This window comes from Coregonus lavaretus (assembly GCF_964263955.1).
Source record: "Coregonus lavaretus genome assembly, chromosome: 25".
NCBI classification, from domain to species: Eukaryota; Metazoa; Chordata; class Actinopteri; order Salmoniformes; family Salmonidae; genus Coregonus; species Coregonus lavaretus.
In genome coordinates, this window is record NC_140012.1 from 5,820,111 (window position 1) to 5,832,782 (window position 12,672).

Genomic DNA, 12,672 nt, shown 5'->3' on the forward strand with positions numbered 1-12,672 from the left:
GGATTCTGCCATTTCAGACAGCAGAAATGAATCTCCCAAATAATCACTTGTTGAGGTACACAAATAAGTCCACATGCATGGTCTTTCTCCGGGGGAAGGATGCATACTGGACACATTTGTAAGGAAACATCATTTACAGGACTTCCTGTGTAAGCAAACACCTATAGTACAGATGGATGTTCCTGGTCAGGAAAAACAAACAAAAAAGATATCCTCCACAAACATTTTAATATGTCATTTATTTTTTGTCTAATGACATCCTCCTTTCCAGTCTTTGTATGTTTCAACTGCTTAATAAATTAGATTGTGTGTGTGTGTGTCTGCAAGTATACACTGAGTGTACAAAACATTAGGAACACATGCTCTATCCATGACAGACTCAACCCAGGTGAAAGCTATAATCTCTATAAATCCACATCAATCAGTGTAGAAGAAGGGGAGGAGACAGGTTAAAGAAGGATTTTTTAGCCTTTAAGACATGAACTGTGTGTCATTCAGAGGGTGAATGGGCAAGACAAAATATTTAAGTGCCTTTGAACGGGGTATGGTAGTAGGTGCCTGTCGCACCTGTTTGAGTGTGTCAAGAACTGCAACGCTGCTGGGTTTTTCACGCTCAACAGTTTCCCATGTGTATCAAGAATGGTCCACCACCCGAAGGACATCCAGCTAACTTGACACAACTGTGGGAAGCATTGGAGTCAACATGGGCCAGCATCCCTGTGGAACGCTTTCAACACCTTGTAGAGGTGCCCTGACAAATTGAGGCAGTTCTGAGGGCAAAAGGAATGTGTTCCTAATGTTTTGTACACTCAGTGCATGTGTGGCACTGTTCCACACTCCTCCTTCCCACACACACACACACTTCTTTCCTTTGGCATGCATTTATTCGTTTCAGGATATGGTGGGCCAGCAGCACCTGCAGTTCTAGCTAAAAGGACATCCTTCAGTGTCCAGGATCCGCCACATGCTCGGGCCACCTACCAGCCAGTTCCTGGTGGCAAGCATAATTTGTACTCCTGTCACAACCAGTGTCCTAAAGCAGTCACTACCAATACACCGGCAGTCACAACCAATACACTAGCTGTCTGTTGCCCTGTGTACACCAGAGGGATAGGACTTCAAGGTCCACTGTGTATCATCATGTCATGATCATGACTGGAGGCCCAGCGCAGCAGGGTTCAGTTCAGTCTTCAGACTCTTCTCCAGCAGCACCAGGCTCTGCACGGCCAGGTTCCTGCAGTCTGCATCAGGGTCCCCTTCAGCTACATCTGTCAACAGCACAACAGGTCAGACCATGACTACCATCATTACCATAAACAGGTAGAAATTAACCATAAGGAGCAATGAGACTGTTCAACCAATAAAACAAGAATGTATTTTCTAAATGCAAGGCTTTTTTAAACGCAACACAGTTGATTCACATTGAAAACTCAAACGTTTTCATGATTCTGTAACGTTTTTAACATACATGTGTCTTCTTGACTATTGGTAATATCCTTGGGAGAATTGAAATTCCCATGGATGAGTGAATGACGTCACAGACAGTCTGCGTTGGACAGGATATCCTGGATTCCCTACATTTCCCAGCAATGCTCACCCCAGCTGTGTGTGTGTGTGTGTAAGTGATATCTCTGATTGACACACACTGAGCAGCTGCATGAACATCTGGACTGTGCTCTTTTTAACCACATTCTTCTGCACATCCCTAAAATACACATAAGCCAAGGTCAGCCCTGAATGATGCCGTCAAGGGTGTGTAAAACCTACAGCGCTAATGTGACATGCTAGCAACCCAATGGTAGGGTCAGAAATACCCATCAACAAAATCATTATTTTTGAGAAGTGTGACTGCAGTGCGGAGATGGCAAAGGACTCGTAGATGACCACTACTTTTAACTGATGTACGGTGAGCTTTTTAGCGCCAGTGGCAGATTAAGCATCACCCAAGTGGGTGCTGCACATTAGTAGAGGAGTACGCCTGCAAAGTCCAGTGTGGCTGCAGAGAAGCTGAGGAGGACTGAGGATGACCTCGGGCCAGAGAGCAAGTTGACGCGACTCGGGCTGGTACCCAAACTAACCTCTCCCAGACCATTATACCAGCAGCCAACTGATTGACCATCTTCCACCATCATCCAACTCTGACTTACTGATTTCTCAAAGTTGTTTTTGTTTAAAACGACTTATATGTGCTGTGTACTGCAATTCAGCTCTAGCTGCCAAGTACGGCCTACATGTAATCATAATATACTACTACTAATGTCAATGAACTGTACTTCCTGAATTGACTGGGTGAGACTAAATGAACAACTCTGCCATGTATGTTGAGATACGGTAGGCTGGTCTCAACTCTTGCATATAGTAACAGAAGTGATACTTTATTGCTCTGCCCTGTCCTGTATTCTCACCTGCCAGCCATGCTCTGGTCTCAAACAGCTGATCACTGAGCTCCACCAGCAAACTCTGACTGGGCATGCTCAGAAAGACGGAGCAGACAGCAAATAGGACTCCTCGCCGCACCGCCCTGTGTTGGAAATACAGTGGTTGGGTAAGCCATAGACCAATCGGACGAAAGACCTTCCCTTCCTACCCACACTAAAACAGTTTCCTATTTATGACGTGTGTATAGATATACTCACTGGTCAACGTGGTAGCGTACGGCCCAGACAAAGTCCAACAGAGCTCTGCCCATCTGAGTGGCCACCTGCAAAACACCAGACAACCCATTCGAACACATAGTCAAGTCACAGCAATGGGGACATTTTCTGAGGTGACACCAGGATATGCAGTAGGGAAATAATGGACATGTTTCAGACACCTCACTAAGTCAAATACTAGTCTAGTCACAGCAAGGGGGACATCTTATGAGGTGACACCAGAATAAATGGCGTTGTAGCCTACCGGAGCATTGACTGCTAGGTGCATGAGGAGGCCCAGCGTGTGGATCAGTCTCCCCAGGACCAGGTGGTCACCGCCCAGCAGGTCAAAGGTCACCTGAGGCCTAGGAGTCAAGGTCAAGGAGGAATGTTAGTGGAACAACAATGTTGTTCACTTGCACACAAGATCTCAAATACTATTGTAAGGTGTAACACAAATAAACTGTACTTCAAATTAAGAATGCTGTATCACACACACACACCATGCAAGGGCGCAGACACACACTCTCTCATTGCCTCACACTCACTTGCTAGGGACCCATACACACACAAACCTGTCATAGTTTCTGAGCAGCGGGAAGAAGAAGTGGCCAGCGACAGGGGCATAACGGTTTGGGGTGGGCTTGGCTGGGGGGCGAGTGACACCCTGAAATGATGGCAGAACAGAACCCATCTTAACATTGATCAGGAATCAGATAGAGCCACTGTATGGTTTGAGTCTTAAATAATACTCGGTCAAACTGGAATTAAAAGGCAAAGAAATAACTTTATTGAAACTGTTGTGCAGCCTACCTTACTGAGCCGTTTGGTCTTGCTCTGAATTCGCCTCTCCACCACTTGTCGCCAGTGTATTGGGTCATCGCCGGGGTAAAGAGGTGTATCCATGGTAACCTGCTGAATGGCCTTGGATGGACCTCCTTTGTCAGTGATTGGTTGAGACAGCTCCTGCGCAGACATAGTGAGGACCTGACAACGGGGAGACAACAGTTAATAAATAGTTATGAAGCCTTTATAAAGGCATTCTACATTCACAAAAGCTAATAGGGAGGAACTGTGTTCTCTTCACCTCTAAAATATCCAGCCGTTGTCGTAGACTGTAGTTCATGGAGTAGAACTCTGTGGTCAGATACTCAGTCACCTGTGAATGAAAGGGATGAGAATTGAAAAGGACATGGTGCATTTAGCAGTGAATATTGGTCATATACACTGACTGTACAAAACATTAGGAACATCTTCCTGATATTGAGTTGCACCCCCTTTTGCCTCAGAACAGCCTCAATTCGTAGGGGCATGGACTCTACAAGGTGTTGAAAGCGTTCCACAGGGATGCTGGCCCATGTTGACGCCATTGCTTCCCACAGTTGTGTCAAGTTGGCTGGATGTCCTTTGGGTGGCGGACCATTGTTGATACAAACGGGAAACTGTTGAGTGTGAAAAACACAGCAGCGTTGCAGTTCTTGACACAAACCGGTGCGCCTGGCACCTACTACCATACCCCGTTCAAAGGCACTTAAATAGTTTGTCTTGCCCATTCACCCTCTGAATGGCACACACACAATCCATGTCTCAATTGTCTCAAGGCTTAAAAATCCTTCTTCAACCTGTCTCCTCCCCTTCATCTACACTGCTTGAAGTGGATTTGACATCAATAAGGGATCATAGCTTTCACCTGGATTCATCTGGTCAGTCGATGTCATGGAAAGAGCAGGTGTTCCTAATGTTTTGTACACTCAGTGTATGAAACTAAACCATTATATAAAAGGTAAATGGTTAAGACTAAGGTGAAATATCTTACGGGGACAGAGTCGGTGACAGTGAGGGCCACCATAGCAGCCTGCCTGAGACTCAGGAAACCCACAGTGTTGTACCTGTCCTCCATGTGCAGCAGCACCTTGCTCAGCTCAACACTGACCTGAGGAGCGACAAACATTAAGGGAACAACTATAACATGGGAACTATATGCTTATCATATGAATGTAGTAAACAGTGTGTAACCGCTCACCTCTCGGGCTGTAGAGGTGTTCTTCCTCACCAAGCCCTCAATGGCTCTTAGACTGAGATCCACCCTCACTGGGTCCTCAGATGAGAGGAAGGCTGGGGAGAGATGGAGGGATGGATGGACCAATCATTTAACAAGTTAGTAAAATAAAGAGAGCATTGGTAAGTTTAAATGGGAAAGGGGGATACCTAGTCAGTTGCACAACTGAATGCATTCAACCGAAATATGTCTTCCCCATTTAACCCAAATCCTCTGAATCAGAGAGGTGCGGGGGGCTGCCTTAATCGATGTCCACGTCATCGGCGCCCGGGGAGAAGTTGTTGTTGTGGGTTAACTGCCTTGCTCAAGGGCAGAACAGGAAATCTTTCCACCTTGCCGTCTCGGGGATTCGAACCAGCAACCTTTCGGTTACTGGCCCAATGCTCTTAACCGCTAGGCTACCTGCCGCCCCATCTCTCCTTACGTGTATTTTTGTCAAGCTAAACTTTTTGTGGAAGGTACTACACTGCGTACAGACCCCCTGCGCAGTCACCGTCCCCCGAGCTACAGTACATCGAGTTTCCTTGTAGGCCTATTTGGCGGGGAAACTGTGAAGCAACCTGTAGCCTATTGCCTGTTTCTATTTGAGTCTTTTGTCAACAAATGTGAAACTGTGTCTATAAACAGTTCATGCGAAAATATTCGGATCTGCTAAAAAGCCGACATTTGATGGTTTCAAATAAGAAAATACATAGAAATGGAAACATTGGGATTTTAGAGACACAAAGTAACAATAGCCTCTATGATGAAAGGGATTGGAGTCAATCTGTTACTGGGGCTTTTACCATCATCATGACTTACATCATTCAAATTCACCAAATCACTTGGTTTAGAAGCCCACTAGGCTATTCATTTGTTGTCATTAAATGTCCTGAATAACAGAAAGGAAATACCTTGGGTGTTCCGTGCAATAGCCTAGGCTATCCTACACAATTGCACACAGTAGCCTAGACTCAGTGTCCTATCCGACACACAGAAACATATGAAAACATTAACTCGTTACCTTGATGCTTTCTCTGTTAAATCTTCTAGACCCTGCTGTAAATCCAGCAGACAAACCAGATAATCAACATAAATGAAGGGGTATTAGATTGAATCCAACCGTTTTCACTGGTGCAATGAACAAGACATCAAAATATTGTGGACATTCTTCCGAACACTGTTTTCCCGCACTGGCTGTTTTTGCATTGCGTGCTATAGGCCCATCACAACAGCTGTTTGTCACTTGACTGTCATTCAGAAAAACATTTCCTGGATCGGCTGATGATGGTCGAAAAATATCACTAGGTCTAACTAAACAGCTGGATACCAAATGCGCACCCAACAAGTAGGTCTATTAGCCTACGAATAGCCTATTGAAGAACCACGCAAGTTAGGCCCATAATGGGTCGATGGGTTTCGTATTAAGATGATAACATTCACACCTAGCCTACTGGTCAATCAGCTCACAGTCGTCTGGACACTTTCCTATGTGCAGCGCAGGTCAGTCATAATTCCCTCTCCTTTTCATATCCAAAAAAATGCAACTGGTAGCCTATTGATAGACTTTACACAGGCTATTGGTGCCGATCACTATAGCCTAATACTTATTACAAGGTTGAAATCAAATGTATTTATATGTGCACGTATTAAATTAATTAATGTATTAGAAGGCTTATGGATTACATTTTAAGTTATTCGCCCAACCCTGTTTTATTTATTTTGTCTAAAAGGAAGGCAACGAATGCAGGGCATTTTTATTCTGCCCATATAAACTAATTCATATACAACATTCTTCCCATATGAACAAATACAATTTTAGGGCATAAGTGAACACAGGTTTAAACAAGTTTCCCCACAGAGCCATCAGCGTAAATGCGTTGTTCCCCAGCCAGTCGCGCACATGCGGGCGAGGACGAACGACAAAGGAGTTAGCTTCTGCTGCCGCTTTTGCTGTAAAATACAACGCATTGCGGCAGTGCTTCGTCCATCTCCCACCCATGGAGAGACCTACAGTGAGGGAAAAAAGTATTTGATCCCCTGCTGATTTTGTACGTTTGCCCACTGACAAAGACATGATCAGTCTATAATGTTAATGGTAGGTTTATTTGAACAGTGAGAGACAGAATGACAACAAAAAAATCCAGAAAAACACATGTCAAAACTGTTATAAATTGATTTGCATTTTAATGAGGTTAATAAGTATTTGACCCCTCTGCAAAACATTACTTAGTACTTGGTGGCAAAACCCTTGTTGGCAATCACAGAGGTCAGACGTTTCTTGTAGTTGGCCACCAGGTTTGCACACATCTCAGGAGGGATTTTGTCCCACTCCTCTTTGCAGATCTTCTCCAAGTCATTAAGGTTTCGAGGCTGACGTTTGGCAACTCTAACCTTCAGCTCCCTCCACAGATATTCTATGGGATTAAGGTCTGGAGACTCCAGGACCTTAATGTGCTTCTTCTTGAGCCACTCCTTTGTTGCCTTGGCCGTGTGTTTTGGGTAATTGTCATGCTGGAATACCCACCCACGACCCATTTTCAATGCCCTGGCTGAGGGAAGGAGGTTCTCACCCAAGACCTTGCATGGAGCCCCAGGCCGAGGGAGATTGACAGTTATTTTGTGTTTCTTCCATTTGCGAATAATCGCACCAACTGTTGTCACCTTCTCACCAAGCTGCTTGGCGATGGTCTTGTAGCCCATTCCAGCCTTGTGTAGGTCTACAATCTTGTCCCTGACATCCTTGGAGAGCTCTTTGGTCTTGGCCATGGTGGAGAGTTTGGAATCTGATTGATTGATTGCTTCTGTGGACAGGTGTCTTTTATACAGGTAACAAGCTGAGATTAGGAGCACTCCCTTTAAGAGTGTGCTCCTAATCTCAGCTCGTTACCTGTATAAAAGACACCTGGGAGCCAGAATTCTTTCTGATTGAGAGGGGGTCAAATAGTTATTTCCCTCATTAAAATGCTAATCAATTTATAACATTTTTGACATGCGTTTTTCTGGATTTCTTTGTTGTTATTCTGTCTCTCACTGTTCAAAAAAACCTACCATTAAAATTATAGACTGATCATCTCTTTGTCAGTGGGCAAACGTACAAAATCAGCAGGGGATCAAATACTTTTTTCACTCACTGTATATACTGTATCTTACCCTCCAGACAGTCTCGGAGGTAGCGAGGCGGGGCAGCTTGGCTCATCTCCTGGTCAGCTGACATATCGTAGGGGGTGAGCTCATCATCACTGGTTCATACACACACATGGGAAGACTCTAAATATAAAACTTCAGTCTCACAGACAACATTATGTTAATACATGTAGTGTATAACAAGAGGTATTACAGAGTGTTATGGGTTTGATTATGATAATGCTATCTCTTACCTATCCAGCTCTGAGTCTGGGTCAGCTCCTGATTTCTGGGCCACGGAAGCAGCCTGGGATGGTACTGCCTGAGAGGGTACAGTCTGCCCTTTGACCTCTTGAGGAAGATCCAATCTGTCATCAAGCAGCTCTGTTTCGTCATCAGACAGTGGAGTCATCAGTGAGAGCAGCTCCTTGGTCTCCTCATCCTGCTCATACTGAGGGGGAGAAACACCAATGAACACACACCCTTCCCTGTGTCCTACAGAGGACTCATAATAAGACAGTCATAGCATACTGTAGGGGTGCACCTCAATAGTCTACAGCGGCTTCCTCTATCTCCTTTCTTTCATTTGCACTGATCTGAACAGTAGATAATCATTATGGTTTTTGTTTTCACCCGTCCAGTTTATTCAGATCAGTATGACTACAGAAAAGAAAATAGGGACAGTGTGCCACTTCAGACTATTGAGATGCACCCAAGACCTTGGGTAAGGTGCCATACTGTACTGTACCTCGAATTTGAGCTTGGCTCCGTTGACGTCCATGCGGGAGCTAAGACACTCCCCCACCACCATGCCCATGCGCCTCACACGCACTACACTGCTGTCCAGGTGGCTCTGCATCCCTCCCAGCATGCACTGCAGCAGCTCTGACAGGGAGGAAGGAGAAAGGACATCAGGGTCATGTTCATTAGGCACCAAACGGAAGAAAACAGACTAAATCAGGGTGGGACTTCATGGACACGTCCTATAACAGTAGCTCATTGTTGTTTTCCGTAGGAAAATGTTTTCTATTACATGCCCAAATGAACAAAACCCAGAGACGGACAGGTCAGAAAGTAGTGTGAACAGTTCTGATCATGTGACATAATACTGTGCCGTAGTGTTGGGAGTGTTACCCGAGCGTAGCGCCTGTAGCTCTGCATCACTCAGTAGTCCCACACACAGCAGCAGAGCCCGGCTCACATAGAGCTGCTGCTCCAGAGGGGTGTGTCTGACTGCACTGGGGTTGGCCCAGGCCTGGCACAGTGACCGCAGCACCTGGACACACACACACACAGTCAACAACATTATCATAAATACCCATATATCATCACAACACAAGTCTTATACGTTGTACACTCACCTGTATAAGTAGTGGTCTTCTCTCCCTGTCCTTAGCCAGGTAGCCCAGAATAATACTCAATACACGAGTCTGGGAGAAAGGAAGTTAAAGACTTCAGCTATAACAGAAGCTTTTTCAATTTCCAACAATGATAGATTGACTAGACTCATAGTACAGAATGAATGACTGACTTCCCAGTTCACCATCAGTTCACCGTCTCACCTCATACTTGTATTGGAGCAGAAGCAGTTTATGGGTGATGACAAACTGGGCCTTTTTGTTCTTCAACACCAGGTTCCCCATGATCCTGGACAGAGCATCAGGTCTAGGGGAAAAATAACACTTACATTACGAGAGAAAGAGGGGGGCAAAGACGGTGTATTAAAAAGTCTGTTTTTGACACCTTTTGATAATTTCTAGCTATCTTCCATCCCTCACCCGTTGACGGCCTGCACCAGCCCAGTGAGCACGCTCTCCAGCCACCGCTCTGGGACGTTCTCCAGCAGTTTCCAGCACACCCTCTGCCACACCATGTCTGAACGCGTGCAGGAGGAGAGGCGAGGGGCCAGCACCCCAAATACTAACCCTGCAGAGAGAGACACACAATTATGTAACCTTTCTGATGAAACAATGGGAAAGCGTTGCAGTTGACAATCATCAATGCAGGAGGAACACATACTGTTTGCAGCCTTGCTTACCACTGTGTCCCTGAACACAGGCCTTCCCCAGTGTCTGGGCCACAAAAGTCAGGGAGCAGTCTTTTCCATCTGGGAACAACAGTGTATTGACAGTGAGTTACACACATAATAACATACATTTCCGATAAAACAGTTAAAGTTAAAACAGCCATGAATAGGCCCTTAATCAGAATGTACTGTACTATATGTAAAAATGTACCATCTTCTGCATTAGATAAAGTAGACAAACTGATGGATTGGCATACAAACCTCTCAGAGCTTGACAGGTTCTCTCTAGCACGGTGAGCATATCTCTGGCCAATAGGGGGTAGTACTGCTGGGGGAAGAAGAGGGTCTTGTTGTGGTGGTGCAGCTGGTTGGCAGTCAGGTCAGGCAGAGCCACCAGGCGACCCAGCAGAGTCTCTCTGAGCTGGGGAGAGTCGGAGGGACCGTTCCCCTGACAGCGGGACCACAGTAGGACTGTCAGGCGACCACTCTGAAGGAACCGCTCTAGGATGCTGACTAAACGGTCCAGACCTGCACTGGGGCTGCTTGAGATAGACGATCACACACATTCATGCACACAACACACACACACAGTGAGAATCAGAGAAACGTAAAGGATGAGTATATCATTACCACACAGGTTGCCAGCGGTAAAGACACAGTTCTTCATAGTATCAAGTAGCCCATTATAATGACTGTCAATGCATTGTAATGCATCAATGTCAATTTACCTTCCTGTCTTGCTGTCGCAGGGAATGTGTAAACAGCCCAGACACTCTGTTTAAACATTAACAATCCTCACTTGCAATATGGTTTTGGAAATGTAATATTATTGAGATTTTTTTTCATTTCTTTTAAAGGTACAGTTACTGGACATCGTTTTAACACAAATCCCACACCGCCATATTTCCATGTTACACCAACTTTCCAGCTTGTTTACGGAACAGAGAGGCAAACGCCTGTTCTCATTAGCTATCCAGCATCTCTGAACGCCTATGTGTAACGGAAGAAAGCCAGAAAAATATAACTGAAAAATACTGTCAGCTGCAACTGTTTAAAAGGTGTACAGTAAGTGTATATTTTATATTTGTAAAATTATTAAGTTAACTTCCAAAGGTTTCCAAAACCGACTTGCATTATTAACATTTAGACATGGTTAGAATGAGTATGGGTAAGCCCCTTGGATTCTTGAGGACTAAGTATCCACTATTAACATATTCAAACATGTTTCTCACCTCATTGAGCTGATACCATCCATAAGCACTAACAGAGTCTGGTCTGGAGGACCTCTGAGGAACAAACCATCCCACAATTCTGTGCACTGGGCAACGGTAAGAAGATGGAGCCAATCAGCATTGATGTTACTGATGAGAAACTGTAGGGTCCGGGTGTAGTGGGCTCGACTGAACTCTGCTCGCTGAGCTGAGGTGATTGTACTCTGAGGACCATCGTCCAGGTAACTGGTTAGTGTGTGTAGAGTTTTGGTCACCTCCTCCTTCTCTTTGGAGGTAGTGAGAGTTCGGACGCATTGGCCCACTGAGAGTCGAACTTCAACATCTGGGGTTAGGGACTGCATCATTCACCAGCACCTGCTGGGGACCAGATTAGTTTATATAGTTAACGTGGTCCACCACTACTTTCAAATCACAGCTAGAGAGCTAGCTACCTACCGAGCTGCTAGGTACGTAAGAAATGCATAAAATCTGGTAACAGCATCATGAGATTTTACTTAGCTAGCTAACTACTGACAGCCCAATCCCATAATTGCTATTATTGGACCAATTAACTACTGACATTCACACAGACGTCAATAGAAGAGGTCCCATGTTGGGATACTGATGAAAGACAATACAGTACATTAGGCACTCACCTGAATGTTTAGCTTGCTAGCCAGTAGCCACCGTTAGCCAGGCTAACAGGTTGAATTCCCACACCTCTGGTCTACTCACCGGGTGATAAACTACACATTTGAAACGGTTTCAAGCTGTGAATTAATGTAAATTAACAAATACTACAGCCCAAAACAAACTAAGATTCAAATTGCTTTAAAAACTCCATTTATTCTTCTAGCTAGTCTTAGCTACTTTTTCACAATACAAAAAAGTATCGCCTGCTGCGCTAAATGAGTGCGCTAACAAAATATGTCCGTACTGAATAAAAGTACGCACTGTGTATCAAGAAACGTTCCGTGTAAGGACTTTTGAGTAACATTCAACAGTCCAACATATTTGTAACAAGTCAGACTTTTTATTCAGAATTGTATTTCATTCTGTGTGAACCTGAATTGAAAACATTAATAAACATACCGGTGCAATTTAGTAAAAGCAATGTTCAACATCCAGAGGAAGGTGGCTACTTTCCACAACATAAAGCTCAATATTGTACTAAAGATGTTTTATTGTACAAGCCTCTCCTAGCCCTAACAGACAAAGTGGCCAAACTGGCCAAGAGGAATAGGACTGCTGTACAGCTGTGCTAGGAATGATCCTTCACTCCAGTATCTCTCCTCCTCAGAACTGTCGAATGATGCCAGAATATCTTCTATCTCCTCCTTCCAAAGCACATCCATCCTCGGGTTCCTTTCCATGAACCGTTGGGCTGTTAACCGCACACTGCCCAAGCCTATCCCAACCACAGGGACCACTGGTATACCTGCCACCATCATGGCTACCATCAGAGGACACACAGGACCTAGCTGTTCCAACACCCGCTTGTCATAGGTGGGGGTTTGTGGTACCTTTATCGGTGGTGGCGACCATAGAGCCCCCCGATACTGCATGGTTTGGTAGTGATCTCCATGGGACAAGGGATAATTGTAGAAGTTCCCATACTGTTGCTCAGTATGAGAGGAT

The 12,672-nt window shown here is 44.9% G+C and overlaps 1 protein-coding gene across 2 annotated transcripts; it reads right to left on the reverse strand.

Moving 5' to 3' along the window:
- Positions 1-220: 220 nt before the first annotated feature.
- telo2 (TEL2, telomere maintenance 2, homolog) lies at positions 221-11,940 on the reverse strand. Of its 2 annotated transcripts, none has more exons than XM_084141344.1 (20): positions 11,691-11,940; positions 11,056-11,412; positions 10,085-10,362; positions 9,836-9,904; positions 9,576-9,723; positions 9,360-9,462; positions 9,159-9,227; positions 8,932-9,073; positions 8,546-8,682; positions 8,052-8,248; positions 7,825-7,913; positions 4,657-4,748; positions 4,450-4,566; positions 3,721-3,792; positions 3,447-3,620; positions 3,209-3,300; positions 2,899-2,998; positions 2,637-2,701; positions 2,406-2,521; positions 221-1,268 (listed from the first exon to the last, which is right to left on the reverse strand). In XM_084141344.1, the coding sequence occupies exons 2-20, from the start codon at positions 11,397-11,399 to the stop codon at positions 1,150-1,152; spliced, it is 2,523 nt and encodes an 840-aa protein (XP_083997470.1). In that variant the 5' UTR covers positions 11,400-11,412; positions 11,691-11,940; the 3' UTR covers positions 221-1,149. The 2 variants fall into 2 exon arrangements, with proteins under 2 accessions (XP_083997470.1, XP_083997469.1); XM_084141343.1 differs by having other exon boundaries at positions 10,085-10,365.
- Positions 11,941-12,672: the final 732 nt, after the last annotated feature.

Bases quoted from the DNA above. Each gene is read 5' to 3' on its own strand.
- telo2 (XM_084141343.1), bottom strand. From the start codon at position 11,399: ATGATGCAGTCCCTAACCCCAGATGTTGAAGTTCGACTCTCAGTGGGC. The intron at 3,793-4,449 runs GTAAGATATTTC...TTTCATTCACAG, and splicing joins CTGTCACCGACTCTGTCCCC to GTGACTGAGTATCTGACCAC. The intron at 2,702-2,898 runs GTAGGCTACAAC...GGTGTTTTGCAG, and splicing joins ACCTAGCAGTCAATGCTCCG to GTGGCCACTCAGATGGGCAG.